We start from the raw sequence: 20,859 nt of genomic DNA on the forward strand, positions 1-20,859 counted from the left end.
ATGGCTTGGTAGTTAGATTACTGTCAGTTTTTCCCAACATGGCTTCTTGACTCAGACCTGCTTTGAGTAGGCATACGGACTTTTGCAACATTATGAAAAACTTACTCAGAGCCACAATAAATGCACAGAATGTATACAGTTCTGTTTATTATTTCACATGTGTATTTTTTTTATTTATTTATGATAGTCACAGAGAGAGAGAGAGAGAGAGAGAGAGGCAGAGACACAGGCAGAGGGAGAAGCAGGCTCCGTGCACCGGGAGCCCGACGTGGGATTCGATCCCGGGTCTCCAGGATCGCGCCCTGGGCCAAAGGCAGGCGCCAAACCGCTGCGCCACCCAGGGATCCCCCTCACATGTGTATTTAATGCCAGCTGGGAACAAGGCCCCATAGTAGGCAGTGTGAAAGCATACAATTATAACTGAGGGGTCCTTATCCTCAAGGAGCTTATGATTGAGTGGGGGAAATGACATATATCAAAACTATGTGCGATTCCAGACAAGGTGACAAATATGCTAAATTGGGCCCACTGGCTGCATTTAGTTAGTGGTTGGGCCATCCCTTGTCCACCTAGCTTGGGTATGCAAGGAGGGTGGGTTTGGAGCTGCTGGGAGACTCAGATGTGGCTCATTCTCCCTGTCAAATGAGGTGTATGTCCTTTCCCTCCTCTTTGTCATCATAGCATATTATGGGAATTAATTTCAGAGAAGTCACTAGAAACCTTCAAATGCGGATTGCTGTAGAAATGCAAAGCAATGTCTTAGAGTCTAATACCCTGTTTCCTTTGTGAAAGACTCAGTGATTTTTCTTGTTCTTTGGCAATTACAAACAGTCCCCTACATCTTCTTATGCCGTCAGTCATAAGCTGGTTGGTCCAGTTGCCAGTAATGTGTCTAGGATGAGTGGGTTTCATTCGTATCAGCGTAAGCTAGTTAGCAAAGCATACCTGGAAGCTCAGCTAGCCATCTTGAAAATGTGTGCTTGTGTTTACAAGGGAGCCAAGGAAAAGAGCCAGCAGGTAACTCTTGGATCCTTTTTCCCCCACCACCAAAGTATTAATTCCGTGTGTACACCATTCATCTGGTAGGTAAAAGCAACAACCTCATCTGCAAATACAGAGAACAGCTCAGCATCGATACCATTGTCTCAGGAGACATTGGCTGACTTTAAATCTATATGTACGTAATACCTCCACGTCTGGAAGCTGTCATCAAAAACTCAATATTTCTTGATCTGTAGAGCTAGTTCTTGTTAATCAAGGTTTCCCAAATTCTAGAAATTTGAAATACTCTCCTGTCTCATTACATGTTTAACATAGAGTTCTGTGACTAGCTTACTATATTTTTGGGATTCTAAAATCATCTCCTCTCCTAAGTGTTCTTGTCAGCTTGGATGTCATCTGATCAGCTCGAGGTATCTTGCAACCTTATTCTTCATGTACAGAAGAAACATTAGGAAGTTCCCCCCTGAAAATTTCTCCTAGGCTACATCTCATTTCTATGTTAGTTCCTGTAGTTTGGTATGAAGAGGGTATTAAGAAATATTGGTGTGCTCACTGATCTGTAGTAATAGCCTTGTGTGGCTGGTGGTTTGAAAGATCTACCTCTGGGTTTTTTTAGATCACCGCTATGCATTTGCTGGCCTGGGCTTTTATTTTTGAAGGGAGGCCAGAATTAGTTTGTTTCTCATTGGGGAAATATGCAAATAAACAGTTATTTAGATTTTGAAAGCCGACAGAATGATACAGCATGTGGGCAGTCTCTGATGGCACCCGATCTGATGAAAACATGTATTTCAGTTGCTTGTGACTTAATAGAAGGCCTTGAAAATTGAAGGGCCAGTGTTTCTGAATTCTCACCCTTCACACACCTGGCTAGAGCACCCATGGCAAATGGGCACAATGGACATTTTTTAAAGATTTTATTTATTTATTCATGTGTGTGTGTGAGAGAGAGGCAGGCAGAGACATAGGCAGAGGGAGAAGCAAGCTCCATGCAGGGAACCCAATGTGGGACTTGATCCTGGGACTCCAGGATCATGCCCTGAGTGGAAGGCAGATGTTGAACCACTGAGCCACTCAGGTGTCCCACAATGGGCATTTTTTATTGTATCCAATTTAACACCTATGTTCAAGTATGGATTTTGGCCACATTAGCTAATTGATCATCTGTTCTTCCTCTTGAATCTTGCAACATGTAAGTTGGTGGCTTTCTCTTTTGATCTACTGAGTGTTCACAGAGTGTTTGGTGTAGCGCTGTGCTGATTAAGATAGCTCATTTTTGAGGAATGAGAGATTAATGATAATTCTTTGTAATGCCTCATCGTTTCCTCTAAAATTGCCATCAATCTTGATAAAAGTTTTCCTCTAAAGTGCTTTGTACCAAATCTTTGTGTTAAAATGCAAGTCAGCAAAAGGCTGTGTATGTATGTGTGTTTATGTGTGTGTGTCTGTGTGCGGATGCCTGCCCTCACACTTGGGATGGGGCAGGGTGGAGTGTGGAGTAGAGAGAGAAAAAAAAGACAAGAAAGAATGGAAAAAGAGAAGTAATCCTTTCTAGCACTCTGAAAAATGGGGTGTCCAGGCTCCTTGGCTCTCCTGAAACAGGCTCATTTCTTATTGCTAATGAATTTCAATTGTAATTACAGAGCATTGGTAAGCCACATTAAGTCTGAAGGGCTGCATCAAAAATATACACCATCTACAGAAGCCACTTCAATTCTCTCTGCAAAACCTAGTAGCCAAGCAGTAAATCAATTTGTGAGTAGATATAAACTGTTGCTGGTTGTCCATTAAAAGTTAGCTGTTTCTTCACAATGCTAAGGGGCAAGTTCTGAAGTAACATGAATGGGCTGTGGCTAGATCCAGTGTGCCACTCACTTGCCAGTTTCTGGTCTGTCACAGAAGTGAACAACAGTTAAACTTTAAAGATAAACAGTTTTTTGATTGGGTTCCTGGAGAATAATGGTGCTTTTGTACAATTCTTGAAATAGAGCCTACAGCCACCCTGAACAAAATAGTCTCTTTCAAGATCTTGGAAATAATGACATCATAGGCAGATTGAACCAGCAATCCATTAATAGTATCCTTTGTAGAAAGCTGCCTCAGGGGAGGGACCTGGTTTAGTAAATTGGCATTGTTTACAAACATAACATAATAGAATCCCCCATTCGTCTACGTTTATGGAATAATCAGAGACACTTCCCACTTGGGAAACAAACATATTAACACCCGAGCTTCCTTACAAGTCCATACTTTTTTTCCATTGGTTTTCTGGAAGCATGCTTTGAAGCAGTTGCTTTGAAGGTAAGTTAAAGATCACAAGAGCCTCCTGCACTATTCTTTTTCACCAAATCAGAATTCTGTGGAATAAGTAAGAGATGAAGATAGGTTGTACCTTATAAAGAGTAATAAAAACCTGAAGTAATATCAGGACAGTTCCAGCAAAGCCAAATCTGAAATGGCTAGGTAAAACCAAATGATGATTTGCTTCACACTTCCCATTTTCAGTGTGGAACTAGACAGAGATTCCTCCATTAATTTTCCATCTCTGAAAGGTGTATTTCCAGTACCTCTTACATACAGTCCTGGGGTGAGTTGAATAGAGTTAAAACAATTCCAGTTTGCTGGGCAGTAGAAAGGGGTACCATATAAGCTGGGTCCTTTGCAGAATGCCTGTATTATGGACCAGCAAGCATGTGGTGGTGAAATTTTGATCAGGGATTTCTAGTGTAATAAAGGGGAGTATAATTGGAACTTTCTATCCCAAGTAGCACTTTTTTCCTCTGCCTAAAATATAACCTGGCCAAATAAGGTCAGAATAATCAGGCAGCTTGAAAAGAAGCAGGGCATCTACCTGTTGAGTCTAGCCAGAGAACAAAAAAGGAACAAAATACAACACTCCATTAGCCACACCTAATTATCAAGAACAAAGGAGCCTAGTATTTTGAATTACGTAGGTGTACTAGAACCCTAATGGCCCAGACCCTTACTTGCCTTATTACGTAAGGTAAGCTTCTTATATCCTATTAAAGAGCCCATGCCTGTTTTTCATAACTTTTGTCCAATACAGAATAATGCCGCTAATGAAGCCGATCTTAAACTCACTTTTCTTCTGGAGAAACAGTGCATTTAGACGGACCAAATTTAAAAGGCAAAAGGGAATGCAGACCCGTTGGCCCCAGTTTCATATATTAGTCAAAATATTTACTAGTACCAGTGGTATCTGTGAATATACTTTATCCTTGATTGCAATTTTTTCACTTTATCTTGTTCTGTGTGGTTTCACCTATGTAGGAAAATGTGAGGTTAATCAAGTTGTCTTGGAAAACCAAAATTTTATTACTGAGTGTTTCCTCTAGAATGGTTACTGAAAAAAATACAGTGGGTCTTAAATTCATTAAGACAATGCAAGATGTGACACTTCGGCAAAGGAAAAGAGATCTCTTGCCCAGATGAAGATCAGACCACTCCTTGTTAGTTGGCCATCACCTGTGCAGATGGAGAAACTATTAGTTGGCACTCCCCTATGCTTGAATACTTAAACTGGAGAAAAATTTAGAGCATAGAAAAATTTTGAAAATTTTTGCATTTTGCATTAATGCATTTTGCATTACACGTGATGTAACAATTTGTTACTGAAAATGATATACCCATTGTGACCACCAAAGGTATAAAAATCATTATGACATGTTATTTCTCATTACAGCAGCTGATGAGGAGACCTTTGTTGCTCTTGTACCTAAGTTTGTTTATAGTAAATGTTGTAGGAATAAAGTGATCTGCTAAGTCGTTTTTGGAGAGCTCTGATGTGCCTAAATTAGCTCCAGTTAATACTTGATGAATTTACATAGATTATTGTGGCACTGGGATTGGACTTGCCTTGTGTTCCAACTGGAGATTCATTTTGAAGATGCCCTTAAGACATGACTTGAGATGGCAAGCCTCCTTGGGGTCTGAGTAGAGGGACTTGAATTAGAGTAGGATATCAGTTGGAAGCAGAAACATTTCCTTGGGGAGTCCCTGCTTTTCCAGGTCACTTTACCTTCCAGTGGGATGAAACCTGAATGTATTCAGCCCTAAGCACAAGCTACTAACAAGTAATGAAATTAAGAGCAGGTAAGTTGCCAAAACCCTGACTGGTTCTGACCACCCTGTTAACTACCTTGCCAAGCTCCCTAGTTCCCCATTTCAGGACATAAAACATGACAAGGAGTCAGGTTATGATGTCTTCTCAGGAGCTGGTCGTTTCCTTGGAGCTAGCTCCTCTTTGCTTATGGTGATATCTGGCTCAGCTTTATCTTCTACCTGCTACCTGAAAATGGGGCACTGTTTCCCTGTCACTACACCCGAAGCCTGCCAAAACTGTCAGGCCCACTTGATTGAGCCCCCAGTTTTTTCTCATAAAACAGTAGAGTATGTTCTATGTGTCCTGTATGCACAGGTAAGAATCCGATGCCAGTGGCATCCCAGTGCCAAAGCAGCTAACAAACTACTGTTGGGGGGCGTTAAAAATCTATAGCCAAACCTGTCAACTCCAGATTTTGAGGGGGCTGTGCTTCCTGAGCATTGCTAACATCAAGGTAGAACTTTTTTAAAAAATTATTTTAAAGATTTTATTTATTTATTTATTTATTTATTTATTTATTTATTTATTTGAGACGCAGAGAGAGACAGACATAGGCAGAGGGAGAAGCAGGCTCCCTGCAAGGAGCTAGATGCGGGACTTGATCCCGGAACCCTGGGATCATGACCTAAGCCAAAGGCAGATAGTCAATCACTAAGCCACCCAGGTGCCCCCTAGGGCAGAATTTTTAAAGAAGGTTGTAAATTGTTCATTAAAAGACAATGAGCAGGGATCCCTGGGTGGCGCAGCGGTTTGGCGCCTGCCTTTGGCCCAGGGCGCGATCCTGGAGACCCGGGATCGAGTCCCACGTCGGGCTTCCAATGCATGGAGCCTGCTTCTCTCTCTGCCTGTGTCTCTGCCCCTCTCTCTCTCTCTCTGTGACTATCATGAATAAATAAATAAAATCTTAAAAAAAAAAGACAATGAGCAGATGGCAGAGAATAAAGTCTCACTTTGAGAAAAGGAAGGGACTTTCTGTGTTTGTGTTTATGTGTTGAAAAGCCACGAATTATTGCCCCTGCTTTCCTCTTTGGGAAATGATACCGTTGGTCTTTAGAGAGGCAAATGGTAGAAACTCTCCCCCTAGAAAAGAAACCTCCCCCAAATGGTCATCACAAAACCTGAGATGATGCGCGAGCCCCAGTACTTTGGTGTCCAAGACGTCAGAACCCCCATTTTACCAGATTGTTTTTTTTTTTCAGGCTGCTGCTTTCTCAATTCCTGTTTTCTCCTCCTGTTCTGTAGGAGCTGTGCAATCAGTCATAAGTGAAAATGTCTGACAGTTTGGATAATGAAGAGAAACCTCCAGCTCCCCCGCTGAGAATGAACAGTAACAACCGAGATTCTTCGGCACTCAACCACAGCTCCAAACCACTTCCCATGGCCCCTGAAGAGAAGAATAAGAAAGCCAGGCTTCGCTCTATCTTCCCAGGAGGAGGGGATAAAAGTAAAGTATCAGTGGCCGGGCATTGAAAAGGGGCTAGTTTATTTTTTCATTGTCTCTTTCTTGGGTAGTCATTTCTGGAGCATTGGCATGCAGGGCCTGGCTGACCTTTCTGTCTATACCTTTAGAGGTTGTGTTTCATCAGAGGATAATGTTTGATTGACTTAATGGCAGGTTTGCAGAAAATACATGTATGCTGTGTTTGCCTTTCACATAAAATTGAATTTGTAGTGTTCCACCAAGGGAAGTCATAGCAATGGTACTGTCTTGAATCTGTGAATGGTGACTTTCTTTCCGATAACTTAGCAGGGAATTTACGGTAATCCCTTCTTGTCCTTATTGGAAATTTGAGTAGAGGTGGATTTCCTGCTGTGTACCTTTCTGACAACTGTGAAAATTCTGAATTGCATATACCATGGTCAGTCCAAGCCATCACGTGATTGTCCCTCTGACTCCATATCACAAGGTGGGAAGACCCTTCTGAGTCATTTGTTTTCTCTCATTCCTCTGCCAGTTGTCCCCTAAGCCATCAGCCCTATTTGCACTGACATCACAACAGTATATTAACATTTACCCATGTGTTGTTCCTAAAACCATTTGTGATACCGGTCGGCGAGGGTGTGGCAAGAGAATCTCTAGTAAATAATGGTCAGGTTGCATTAATTAGGGTAAACTTAAACAAAGCTTCTATACATGTGACTATTGAGGTGGAAGAACATGAAGCAAGTACCATAGCAGGCTGCCATAAAAGCAAGAAGGGTGATCTCTTTAGAGAAGGGACATTCTCCATCTGTTCCTTCCAGGTGAGAGTACTTGGTGTGAATGAGTCCACAGTTTGTACCATAAAGAAAGGCAAAACTCTTATTAGGACCAGGATTGCCTCTTGTACCCCTGTGTCACCTAAGAGGTGCTTTATCCCTGGTAACCCAAGGATGGCAATGTTAAACCGATGCATTTAAACAAGCAAAAGAATGATGAATCACTTTCCATGCATGCGGTCTGTGAACATGCACGAGGGATTTCTAAAGATGTGGTTTGCAGACACCGAAGTAGGTCCAGAAAATTTTCTGCTGGGAGTCAGGGACAGTTTGAGAAATTTCTGGTGTGCCGTGATCTGGAGACCAGGTCTCCAGTGAGTGTGGTGCCGAAGAAAGAACCATGAGATCCTCCAGCTCCTGTATTGCACCTGCCACAACTACAGGAAGTGATTGAAGAAGGGGATTATGTGCCTGCCCCAGTCATTGGTGCTGTTGAGACCGCCCTTCTTTGGAAGCCTTTGATTAGCCTTACTTGCCCTTTTGAAGAACAAGAGCCAACCAATGCCAACATGAGGTCAGCAAAAACAGGCCGATGTTTCTGTTTTGTGCCGATACTTGGGGTGACTTCATGGTGAAACCATTACTGCTTGATCCAAAACTATGCTCAGATCATCTCAGGGGGGAAAAATTTCAAGCCAAGTCTCTGGTATACTGACACACAAACAGAAAAGCCTGGATAACTCCTTTGCTCCTTAAGAAATGGTTTGAAATAGTTGAATAGTGCTTTCTCACAGAAGTTCAGGACAAAAAAAATTTGTGAATTCAAAGTCCTGCTGATTCTCCCCAGTCCTTTTGGTACCTCAGATACATTTGCCACTGTGCCTCCTTGATGCTGAGGTTGTCTTTATAACGAGTTGCATATTTCAGATCCTTGAGCCCTTGATCAGTGCTTGATCTAGTCATTCAAGAAGACTTATGCCAAACTAATGCATAACTTTGTTCTTCACAGTCTCACAAAGGTTCCTTTGTCTGAATATCCTAATGCATGGGATTGTGACACTGTCACTGAGATTGTCTTAATAAAAGAAGCATTAGACAGTTTTTAATAGAGCCTGTTGGTAACGTAAGCTGATGAAAAACTTGGCTAGAGATGGTGACATACCTTTCAATTCATCTGTTCTGAAGACAGAGACTCTTCGGATCAAGAAGACTATATAGATGAGGAGGAACATTTGGTGCAGGAGCATTCACGGGCTGAAGTTGAATGTGAACCTGTTGCTACTCCTTCAAATGATAAGATGCTGTTAGAGGATGACTCTAAGGAAGCTTCCAGTACTCCAGAGGTGATTATCTTAAGAGATGGTGAAGGTAATTAGGAAGCCATGGGACTAGAGACAAATATAGTTACAAGCAACAAGTGCAGATTCTTTAGAATTTAGGATTAAAACCTCCTCCCAGAAAGTAATGCAAATCGATACCTTTACACATCAAATTGTAAACTGTTCAAAGCTTGAGTGGTTTAGAAGAACTCTGTGAAGAGGTGCTGTGATGCCTTCAGAATACCACATTGGACAGAAATCCTCTTTCACAGAACCTGAGTCATGAAGGAGGACCATTTAATATCATTGGACAGCTGATAAGTTGCCTTCCCACCAAATATGAATTTCATTGAACTCTCTAAGGAGGTGCTAAGAGTCTTTTTACATTATCATATTAGGAAAAACCACCCTCCAAAGAGCCTAAATCTCCAAGTAGTGCCATTTAAGTACCCGCACTAAACACTTCGGAAGCCACTTTTGGGCCAAACGTGAACAATTCAATTTGAACTCTGTACAGAAGTGCTAAAAAGTATCTTCAGGAAAGACTTGAGGAAACAGCATCTTCAGAAAAGCCAGTCATGAAGTTTTACTATTTAAATACATTTGCTTGATAGGGCTAAAAGCACAAGCAAGCTGCTCTGATTTCAGGATTGGATTCTGATGACTGGGAGAATATGAAGATCCATGATTTAAACTAAAAAGTTCACCTCTGTTCATCACTTCACTGTCACCCCCATTGTCCCACTACCATAATGAGCACCACATCCTCATCACCTCTGGAAATCATCTTAGGATCTAAATGGAAACTCTGTAGAACCTTTTACAAATTTAAGCTATATAAACTCTCATTCTTTGTATGTAATGTGCTGTTATTATTGTTTTGTTTTACTGTGCAAAAAAATCATTCGTGAAGGCTTTCAAAAGTTTGCACATGACTTGACTTCCCCTGCCCCCTTCTTTTGCAAACCTCCTATAATCGTACTTTCTTCAGCTGAACTCTGCTACCTTGGGGGCTGTTCGGGAACTTGACCCGATAGGTAAGGAGGGGTTTCTGCTCTTGGTGACTGCTTGGGTTATAGCACCATCAGTGTTGGATGAATGGGAGGGGCACTGGATTTGGGCTCTGAAGAACCCGGGTTTGAGTCCAGCTCTGCCACTGATTATTGTGACTTTGGGCCAGTCACTGAGCTTCAGCACCTGTTAAAGGCAGGGAGTCATACCCGGGCTACCTCACAAGAGATCCGCTGGTAGCCAAATGCAATTCTGAGTATTAGCTATTAAAATTAAAAAGTGCTAGATAATTGTGAGGTGTTATTACATTTGTATCATTCTGGACCTTACGGACAAAACAACCAAACAGATTTTTAAACTCTTACTTCTTTTTTTTTAAGTACCTTTGTCCCTAACTAGAACTTACATGTCAATTTTAGAAAATGAAAGTTGTCCATAATTTTACAAGCTAAAAATAACCAACTGGATCGGTAGCTTACCTCCTAGCCCTCCTTCTTCATATCATATAGAACTTGTTTATCCATATATAATAAATGGAAACTAAAGACAAACAGATAGAAAAGATCAAAGTTGCCCATACTCACAAATCTCAGAAACAATGTTAATGTTTTAGTGGATTCTTTCCAGACATTTTTTGTGTTTTGTGGAGATATAATATCAGTAAGTCCTTATATACAGTTTTTTACATAGTTAAAATCCTAATCAATTTTATATCTTAATTTTTTAATTGATGTATACTTAAAATTTTTATCATGAATATTTTCCTACATTTAAAAAAGTTTTCATAAACACCGTTTTTGATAGTGTGTAATATTTCACCATATAGTGGCATCATGTTTTATTTGACCAGTTTATTTTGTTGGTCATTTGGGGTCCTTTCCAAATTTCTGTTATAAATAGCGTTACATTGTCTATCTCTTGAGTTAACTGAAAATACTTTGGGGACAGCAGAAGTTTTTGCTTGTTTGAGAAATTTCTCTCTGATAGCTACATTTCACTGACCAAAGAGAGCTTCAAGAGACAGGCAGAAGCAAAATAAGAAGCTGTAGCTGTAATTTCAGGATTGAGGATCTGTCGTTGTTGGAGACTGTTCCAGAAGCTGGATCTTTGTGTCAGAGCAAATTAGGAGAGACAGTTGGCCACCATTTGATGATACTTTACAATAGAAGAATTTGCAGAATGTAGAGCAGGAAAAAGACATCCTGAAAAGTGGTTTGATTTTATTTTATGGTCCCCATGAAGGGTGAGACAAATCAGGTTTGTCGGCTCCTAGAGAACTTGGGGCCCAGTGTATAGCCTATGCGTAGTGCTTGTAATGGGACTCTACGGTATGTATGCACTTTGTATTAGCTTTCTTCCAGTCTCTATTTTATGTTTCTGTCTTTGTTACTGGTTTTTTTCCCCTCGTACTTTCTCACCTACTTTGAATTTATGCTATCATGCTGCATTTTGTGTATTCTTGTAAGCTGTCTTATATCCATTTGGAACAAGGAGGGGACTAAATACGTGGATGAATAAATATGTATATGAGAAAACACATGGATAAATAAACCAGTAGGGCAAATGCAATGAGGCCAGTGAATCAGCCAGGACTCTTCAGATGGCATGGTGCCTCTAAAAATAATCAATGTTAAGGACTTGAAGCTTGGAGGAACGTGTGGGAAAGAAGCAGGTGAGGCTGCATTTGGAGGTGACATGTTCTGTGTGATGTCTGTGTCTTCTGAAGCATGCTTTATGTGTGCTGTGTCTCGTGCTGCACTTGAGCATTCTGTGTGTTTCAGAGGACATGCAATGCTGTGTGAAGGGCCAGGTCACTAGAGAGCACAGTTTACATGTCCTCTGTTTGTAGGGGATCCAGAGAGATTTGGGAAATGACATGAAGGCCCCTCTCCCTGGAGGAGGGAGGAGTACGAGGGGATAGTTGGATATAAATCAAGTCAAGATGAACAAGAGGTAATCTACCATTTACTGACTAGTTCCTGGGTGCCAAACTGTGCCAGGCACTTTCCATGTATTGAATGTTTTAATCCTTACAACTGCTCTGTATTATCCCCTTTCTGCAGATGAGGTCATTTAAGCTCCGAGCATTTAAGTAGACATCTTAAAATCATGTAGTTGCTGATGGAAGTCAAGAGTCTCCCAGGTCTTTCTGACTCCCAATATGATGCTTATTCTGTTCCATCATACAGCCTTGCAACAGGACAAAGGAAATATGTGGTAACCTATGCTCCTAGCTTCCCAACAGCCAACAATGGCTTTCATTTTTTCCTTAAGATGGCATTTTTTCCTTATGTGCACTTTGAAACATAATCTGAATTTTGGAAAAGGGAACTTTTTTAAATCACTGCTCAGAAGGAAAGAAAGCTTTTTCTTTTTTCTTTTTTTGTTTTGGTTTATTTTCAAAGGAATTATGGTGAGAAAATATTCTTGACAATAGAGATGTGCTAACATTTAATTTGGGTGTTTTGTGGGTTAGATTCCCATTTGATGTGTGTACTTGATGGGCTTAAATATTGCTTGCTTTAGAAAGTCAAGGCTGTACATGAGTGTGTTCATATATGTGAAAAAGTTCTTAAAGTGCCATATAGTTTTATTATTGTACATATATATAGTTGTTGTTTTGATTCCTAGAGTGTGCTATCATCTCTATACACATCACACAGGAAAGCTTGACTGTGTAACAATGATATTAAAGAAGACTCTCAGTTGTCTTTTATGGTCTCGTTAATCAAATGTTCTGGTCAACGCACGTTACTAACTTTCATCTAATTAATGCACAATAAAAAACACTTAGTGTGATAACTAGACTGAACAGTATGCCACCTTTCTTTGGTGATGCTGGAGACCCTTTGGGATCTTGCAGTACTCGAGGTTATGATCATTGCAACAGCAATGATTGGGAATCCAAATTAATTGAGGGTTCTGTTATCAGACAGCCAGATGTCAGAGACTGCTACATCCTGAGTGGCTTTTACATTGCTCTTGGTGCTGCAAATGTAAACCATAACTGCTTAGCAGAGTGCTCTTTGGAGATCACAGTCCTGCCCTTTGGGAAGCCTGGAGGACATGGCATCTTGCTTGTCCTCAGAGGTCAGTGCTGTGCCCCAGGAAAAGAGCCTCCTTTACCCTAGAAGGGCCTTATGGTTGAAATGGGAAGCAGACAGGATAGGGCTGCCCTCTGTCTGCTAGGGCTGGTGCTACATCAAGGCCAGTAAATGGGTACACCAATATGGTGGCCTGATAAAATGAGCAGACTGGTCAGATTCAAGAGCAGTGTGGAATGCTGGATTGGGAGATTTATCCATTGGAGGAAAGAAGCAACAGGGAGATTGAAATTGGAAGAGGAAGTGTGATGGGAGGTTAGGGGGTAGAGAGGATATTGGGGACAGATGAGAAGAGGGGAAAATGAGGGAGTTGTTTCAAACATGAAAACGAAGGGTCTCAAGGGATATGAAGTTCCTTTCCTCCTTAAAGCAAATGAGGCCTTCCCCACCCCCCAATCAAATTTGTGCCCTGTATAATTATCCACATGATCAGGAGTGTCTGGTTTAGGACACTGCCTCATACTCATTTCTTTTTTTGTTGTTGTTTCAAACATTTTCCATTGAAATTGTTGCATGTGTGAACCAGGTGTAAACGAGAGTGGAGGCAGGTGTGTTGCCTGGAAGGAGATGGTAAGAGTCCTAATGATTTGCCAGAGTGATCACTGTTGCTGAATGTTTTTAAAGATGATACCACTGAAGGTGATATCTGTGTGGGAATGGAGGTCACTGGAAGCACTCCCATGGGACCATCATGTCCTTCCTCCATCATCCTTGTGCAACACCCAACTTATGCATTGGGCTTGTAGCTGCTCTTGCAGAATCAAATACCACTTTTGAGTTTTTAATCTGTATATTAAAGGCAGCTAATTTACAAAGAGTATATATATTGTTTTCCATAGCCGCCCAAGACCTGGCGGGAGGAAACGGGCTTACTATTTCACCAGAGGAAATGAACTAGGCATAAAGAAATTCCAGATGTGCTAATTAAATGCTATAAATTACCAAGGGTGAAATTTACTAGGTTCTTCTATTTGCCATCTCATGGCTTTAGCAGGTTCTACCTTAAGCAAGACAATGAACCTTCTACCCTGGGCCTCCCTGACTGTATACTTAGAGATTTGCTAATATAATAAAAGATTATAAGAGCAGTGGGTGCTTAGAACAGCCCAGTCTAATCCTCTTTATGGGTAGTTATGTTTTTAGAGACATCACTTATAGGATGGAAAGTGCTAGGTAAAAAGTGACAGATTAGTTCTCTAGCAAATGGAGTCACCCTGTTACTATTTCCTAAGAAAATGATGTATTTGCAACGGCAGTTAGAGGGATATGACAGCATTGAAAGTGCTTTCATACTAGTTACCTCCTTCAGGTCTCTTACAACAGAAGCAAGGATTATCCTCCATTTTATAGAGAAAGGCAAAAGGTTAGAGACTTGGAAGCAAATGACTTCTACAGAGTTGCCCCACTACTAGTTACAAAGCAAGGCAGTCCTGGAATTTACATCCTCCCCAACTCCTACCCAGTGGTGGTTGAACATCCTACTGCTTGTCATAAAATGGGAGTTACCTAACTTGTTTTCAAAATAGGGCTTCAGCACATGGAATATGCAAAAATGGAATTTTTACAGAAGTGAGTGAAACCCAGGTGAATCTAACCCCTTTTCTCAATCTGCAATGATGGCCCTGGTCTTACCTTTGTCTTTACAACTTGCTCCTGAGAGTCTGACTGGCTAGTGAAAAGTAACAGCCTTTGTCAGAAAGAACGTTGTTAATTACTTCTCCCTGACTCCAGTGTTCTTCTGGGGGCTTTTAAATCTTTTTCTATTACAAAAATAAGAACTCATGCTTTTACAGTTAAGCTATGAAAGAATCACAGGAAAATAAAACATGAGAGTTAGCTCTCATACCTTCCTTCCGATTCACTTATAATCCAGTATTTAAAGATTTGGGTCTTTTTCCTCGTTTAATAAACACCAATTTCCTTTTCTGCTCAGGATCAGCATATATTTTGCCCAAGATGCTAGATTTAAGCCACAAATGCATCTGTTACATAGAACCTCTTTTTAAATCTTTTACCCACCTTGCGCTGTCAATTTCTTTAAATACTCAGGGCCAAGAATAAAATCTGTTTTTGAGCCTAAATGTCTGCTGTAGTTACCACATAGTACTTTCAGGTATTTCCAATGGGAAAAATAAATTTGAAAACCCACAAATGACATTCTTTCCACCCCCCAGCCCCCCCCAAAAAAATAGAGGAAAACTAGAGAATTTTTTCCTCCCCCATGTAAGGGAAAATGCACATTTTGTGAAACTAATAAGAAATTATCACAGATCCGCTCTCGTAATATGCCCACAGACAATATTTGTTTACAGAGCAGAAGTGTCAGAGATGAACACCATCTTTGCAGAAATCAGTCCCTCTGGATCCATTGCCCTCTTTCATACCACCTGCAGGGCTGCTGTTGCCATAGGAGGAGCTGTAATCCCAGAACTGCTCTGGAATTCTTACTTTACCAAGTATAAGGCTTCAGAAAGCTTCCCTCTGGGGGATTATGGCACAGTGGGCTCTGTGATCCACATATCAGAGGATGGAGCAGAATGGCACTTTTTTAAATTAAAAAAGCAACAACTCCCATACCTATTTGACTTTACTAGTAGTTAAGTAGGCACTAAGGCATTTTAATTTTTGAAGGCCACAAGGGCAGCATTCTTTTTTTTAAAAAAAGATTTTATTCATTTATTCATGAGAAAGAGAGAGAGAGAAAGAGAGAGAGAGGCAGAGACACAAGCAGAGGGAGAAGCAGGCTCCATGCAGGGAGCCCGATGCAGGACTCGATCCCAGAACTCCAGGATCACGCCCTGGGCCAAAGGCAGGCGCCAAACCACTGAGCCACCCAGGGATCCCCCAAGGGCAGCATTCTGTAAGTGATCTTTGTGGGCATTGACTCGCAGCCTCTCAGTAAATTAGAGAAATTAATGAACTACAGAAAACACCTATCACCCAGCTAAAGGGTGACCAAGTCACTAAGTATAATCTATTAGGAAAAGAAAAAGTTGTTGCCTGAAGGAGGTGGGTAGCCCTTTAAAAATACATCCATATCTTCCTAATATGGCTTTCCCAGAGCCAAGCCAGGAATATAAGTACTGCAAGTCATACTGTCATACTGGATGTTAATAGAGGCATCCCTGGAGCACTTGTACACTTGTACACTTCACTCAGAAAAGATTTGTGTCCGCTTTAAAATTTTTTTTATTCATTCATGGGAGACACACAGAAGCAGAGACATAGGCAGAGGGAGAAGCAAGCTTCCTGTGGGGAGCCCGATGCGGGACTGGATCCCAGGACCCAGGGATCACACCCTGAGCCAAAGGCAGAAGCTCAACCGCTGAGCCACCCAGGTGTCCCTTCTGTCTGCTTTTTATGTGCCTACCTCTGTGCTGAGTGTTTTGGGGGGATCCTACATGGAAGACAAAGGTCCCTATGCTCTCCCCTGGATTGTAACTTTCAATCTAGTTGCAGAGATCACACACACACACACACACACACACACACACACACACACACACACAGTTTATAGGAAATGACTAGTAGGTGATCTCAGAGGCAACCATGCAGTAGCACATAGGTTCTCCCTATTCCATCCCCACTGTATATTTTTCGTCTCAGCCTGCATGAAGTAAGCTACCATTTTGAAGCCCGCCCCCACCATGCCTTACATGCAGCACATAGCTCCCTGGCTTGTCTTCCAGAAAGTACCTTCTCTATTATATCAGCCACCTGCTCAAAAACCTTTTCTAGCTCATTCTTTATTGCTGTCTCTAATTTTGTCTTCCTTCCTGCTTTCTAAAGCTATACCCTAACTATTTACCCTTGTGTCTTCCCACTTCCTCATCAATATGCTCTATATGTTCCTTTTATCAAGCTTTGTTTCTGTTTTCATTTTTTTTTCTACTTTAGGTGCTTTACCCTTTCCTGCCTCTCCATTCTTGAAGACCATCTCCTGAGTCCTACCTACTCCAGTGAGCCCTCACCATCCACCACAGCTTTCTGTCCTCTTTTGATATGCTACAGCATTTATACTCTATTCTTTTCAACCTAGCACTGAATTTTATTTGGGCTGGCAGTATTGATTGCTATTTCTTTTTTCAGAAAGATTTTATTTATTTATTCATGAGAGACACACAGAGAGAAGCAGAGACATAGGCATAGGGAGAAGCAGGCTCCCTGTGGGGAGCCCAATGTGTAACTCCATCCCAGGACTGCGGGATCACACCCTGAACCAAAGGCAGACGATCAACTGCTGAGCCACCTAGGTGCCCCTGATTGCTGTTTCTTCCTTGCTAGGTGTGTTTCCCTAATCAGATTGCAAGTTTAGAATATTCCTTCAGTTCCTTCAGCACAATCTGTCACTATACCAATCCACAATTCTGTGCATACTTTCAAAGGAAAGGAAGGTGGGACAGTAGCAGGACAGAGTTGTTCCTTACAGCCACGGTTGTAAAATGCTTGCTGCTTAGAACTAGCCAGCCCATGTGTGTGGCTGTTTTGTTTTGTTTTGTTGTCCCTTTGGAAAAAATTATTTCTGCATTTTACACCATATTTTGCTTTGAGCTTTCTGTATTAATGTGGCTTTAAATGTCACTTTTTATTTTTTTTTTTAAATGTCACTTTTTAAATGCTGTATGCTATAACCTTGCATCCTTTCCATTGCTTTTTAAAAAATCATCATTATCCTGTGCTTTTAGGCTACATTTATGTAAGAAAGCATTTTCCTATGTCTGTCCTCTGTCATTCCCTTTCTTTTCCTGCATGCTCTATTTTCAAGGAGCTAGAAGGTGCTCTATTTTAGAGAATTGTATTTTACAATTCTGGATGTGACCATATGACATCATCCAATGAGGAGGCCCAACAAAACTTCCAGGAATTTTAGGGGAAGATGACAAGTGGAATTTCTACAAGGAAGATGCAGGTGACTGTTTTCTGAAACACTTTCAGAAGGCAAGAATAGCACCATCCAGGGATTTCATGTGAGGGAGAATTGATCACTTTGCTATACCTTGAACCCTGCCCGGCTGTACTGCCAATATATGCTTTTGGCCACAAAATGGCACCTCGCAAGAGGTATGCCTGAATGAGTTCAGAGTCATCCCTGCTGTTGAGAAAAGACAGCAACAGTACTGTTATCAACATCTTCAACTGTAACGAGTACTTTAAAACATACCCTCCCACCCCAAGGCCTTTTTAGAGAACCTGGATCATAGTCTCCTCACCCTTGAACACATAATGGCACATAGGCAAGACCTGTCTCCATATATCAGGTCTCATTTCACATAATGAAGGTCATTCATGCATTCATTTGTTTGTTCATTTGCTTATTCATCAAATATTTATTGAATTGGGTACTGTGTTAGATAGATGTTGGGATACAGAGGCGGGTAAGTCCCAGTTTCTGCCTTTAAGGAACTGATGGCACAGTGATGGACACAGACAAGTCAGTCACTGAGTAGAGTTGAGCATGCTAAGTGCAATACAGAAGTGAGCACTGGGGAGAGACAGCTATTCAAGACTGAGGGGAAGTCAGGGAGGTCTTCTTGGAGGAAGTGACCCCTGAACTGAGGTGAGTCTTAAAGAAGGAATAGAGCTAGCCATGTAAGCGATGGATGGTATTCCAGATAGAAGGAGCAGCATTATGAAGGCAGTAGGCATGACACATTATTAGTTGAGGTTCTGTGAATACAACCACAAGTAGTTCTGAATAGCTATGCAGAGAGTGAGAGTGGAAGGGGGTGGGAGATGGAGCCATGGAAGTAATCGGGGACAGGATCCTAGAGGGCTTATATATTCCAAGCTAAGGGCTTTGAATTCAATTCTGAAGGCATTGGGGATGCACTGGAGCAGAGGAACACTATCATATTTGTGTTTCAAAATATCACTCTAGCCACAAGAGAAGACTGGATCGTGTAGGGGTGGGGGATGGAAGAAGGCAGATCAAGCTGTTGGGGTTATGTAGGTGAGAAATAACAGTACCCTGGCCTCAGGGCCAGTATCAGTAAGAGCAGAAGATGACAATACAGAGGGAATATTGATCAGGAAGCATGAACAGAGCTAGGAAACTAAGCAGATGATGAGAAACAGAAGGATAAGGTAGGGAACACAGGAGGAGTTGCAATTTCTTGTTTTATGTGGAAGAAAGCAGTGGAAAATTAGTTTAATTTTTAAAATATTGAAATATAGGGGTTCAGAAGGCAACCCCATGGGGTCAGGGTACCCCAGAGAGGTCAGGGCTGGACATACACACGGAGAGCCACTAATGTAACCATACAAGTAGATGAGGTGGCAGAAGGGAGAGGCATGTTGGTAAGAGATAAGGACTGAAGACAACTCCTGAGAAATACTAAAGAGTCAAAAGAAGACCCAGAAATTCAGGAACAGGCTCCAGAAAAGGATTGCATGAAAGAGGGGAGAAAGGATTTGGTTTCATGAAGTTCATGGTCAGCAATGTTGCTTTTGACTGAAGGATCAACAGTCATAAGGACTGAAAAGTGGGCATTTTCAAGTAGGAGATGAATTTGAGACCTCAGGGACTCATTGCACTACTTTGAGGAGGGAGGATTAAGGAAGTCTGGATTGCCTTTTCAAGAAGTTTAAGCTCAAGAAGGAAAGGCTGAGATTTAGCATGGAGCAAATGATATGAGATGGCAGAGGGTTTTCATTTTTAAGGACAAAAGAGAACTCAGTAGGTCTTGCAGGCCAGATAGAAAGTGTCAGTAGGGAGGGAGAAATTGAAGATACAGGAAGAAATGACAATAACTGGTGGTGTGAGACCCCTGGTGAAGTGAGAGGGACTGGCAGCTGGAGTACCAGTGGAAAGATAAACCTTAGGCAGAGGAGGGGACAGTGCTTCCGGTGAGACATGAGATGTTACTCTTGGAGAAAAATGCAATTGGAGCAGGACAGGAAGTGAAGTCAAAGGAGTTCCAAATGGATGGCCTCCATTTCTCAGTGAAGTGAAAACATTTCATATGCAGAAAGTCAAGGAGGAGAGGGTGCTGCAGAAGTTTGAGCAAAATGGACAAATTCTGGAATGTTCAGTGAGAGAAATGGGAAAGGAAGTTGGCAATGGGCAGAGGGTCATTCCAGATCATGAAAAGGCCTGGGGTACCTGTGGTCCTCCACTCTGCACATCATCTGTGGAGCGTAGAAGATCATTTATCCAGGTCTCACCCCCTAAAAATCCTGCTATAGTAGGTTCTGGGTGGGCTCTAGGCATTGGTCTTTTTTAGAACTCTATGGATTATTCTCATGAGCAGCACTGGTTGAGAACCCCTGGGTTAGTGGTGGCCATGGGAGCAGATTGAAGTAGAAGGGAGCTGAAATTCATTAGAACTGAGTGAAGTTGGGTAGCCCGGGTGGCTCAGCGGTTTAGCGCTGCCTTCAGCCCAGGGCCTGATCCTGGAGACCCGGAATCGAGTCCCACGTCAGGCTCCCTGCATGGAGCCTGCTTCTCCCTCTGCCTGTGTCTCTGCCTCTCTCTCTTTGTGTCTCTCTCTCTGTCTCTCTCTCTCTCTGTTTCTCATGAATAAATAAATAAAATATTTTAAAAAAAGAACTGAGGGAAGTCAAGGAAGTAAAAGGAGAACGTGTAGAAGCGATGTCCATTTATCTCTCACATTTCACGGAGTGGTGGCAGCATTGAGGGCAGGAAGAAAGACTGGGAGCCGGAGTCGAGTCCTCAATAGATAAGGGGACTTGGGTGAGACCATTGAATGGCAGTAACCTCAAAGGAGGGGCTTTTGTAGGCAAATGAAGAAGTACTGATCTCAGATCAACAGTTTGGAATTAAAAGGGGAAAACCCTGCCCTTCCCTATTCCTCTATGCCCAAGAACTTGGGATGGGGAAGAATAAGCAGTATCTTTCAGGATTATCTGAGGCAGTGGTACCCTCATTGGAGAGTAGATCTAAAAGTTGTTTTTCTCCACCCCAGTTGCTTAGTGGAACTACCTGAAGAGCTTTAAAAATTAAGGGTGCTGGGGTCTGCCCCAGACTAACTGAATCTGAATCTCTGGGGATGAGGTTCTCTCTATCTTATATAAAGAATTGTAAGGGAATTGGTAATGGAATAAGCTGCAGCCACTGGGGAAATGCAGAACATTGATTGGG

General features: G+C 41.8%; 1 protein-coding gene across 17 annotated transcripts in view; it reads left to right on the top strand.

Moving 5' to 3' along the window:
• The window catches only part of PAK3 (p21 (RAC1) activated kinase 3), a 571,264-nt gene that overhangs the window by 460,963 nt on the left and 89,442 nt on the right, over positions 1 to 20,859 (top strand). For 15 of the 17 annotated variants that reach the window (XM_035711477.2, XM_049107806.1, XM_025431418.3 and 12 more), the window contains one exon: positions 6,368 to 6,569. The exons of the other annotated variants lie outside the window; for them this stretch is intronic. In XM_035711477.2, the coding sequence (XP_035567370.1) occupies positions 6,395 to 6,569 (175 nt within the window). In that variant the 5' untranslated portion in view covers positions 6,368 to 6,394. The remainder of the gene's footprint in view (positions 1 to 6,367; positions 6,570 to 20,859) is intronic. 17 annotated transcript variants of the gene reach the window in all.

The sequence above is a fragment of the Canis lupus genome, chromosome X (assembly GCF_003254725.2).
Source record: "Canis lupus dingo isolate Sandy chromosome X, ASM325472v2, whole genome shotgun sequence".
In the NCBI taxonomy this organism is placed as follows: domain Eukaryota; kingdom Metazoa; phylum Chordata; class Mammalia; order Carnivora; family Canidae; genus Canis; species Canis lupus.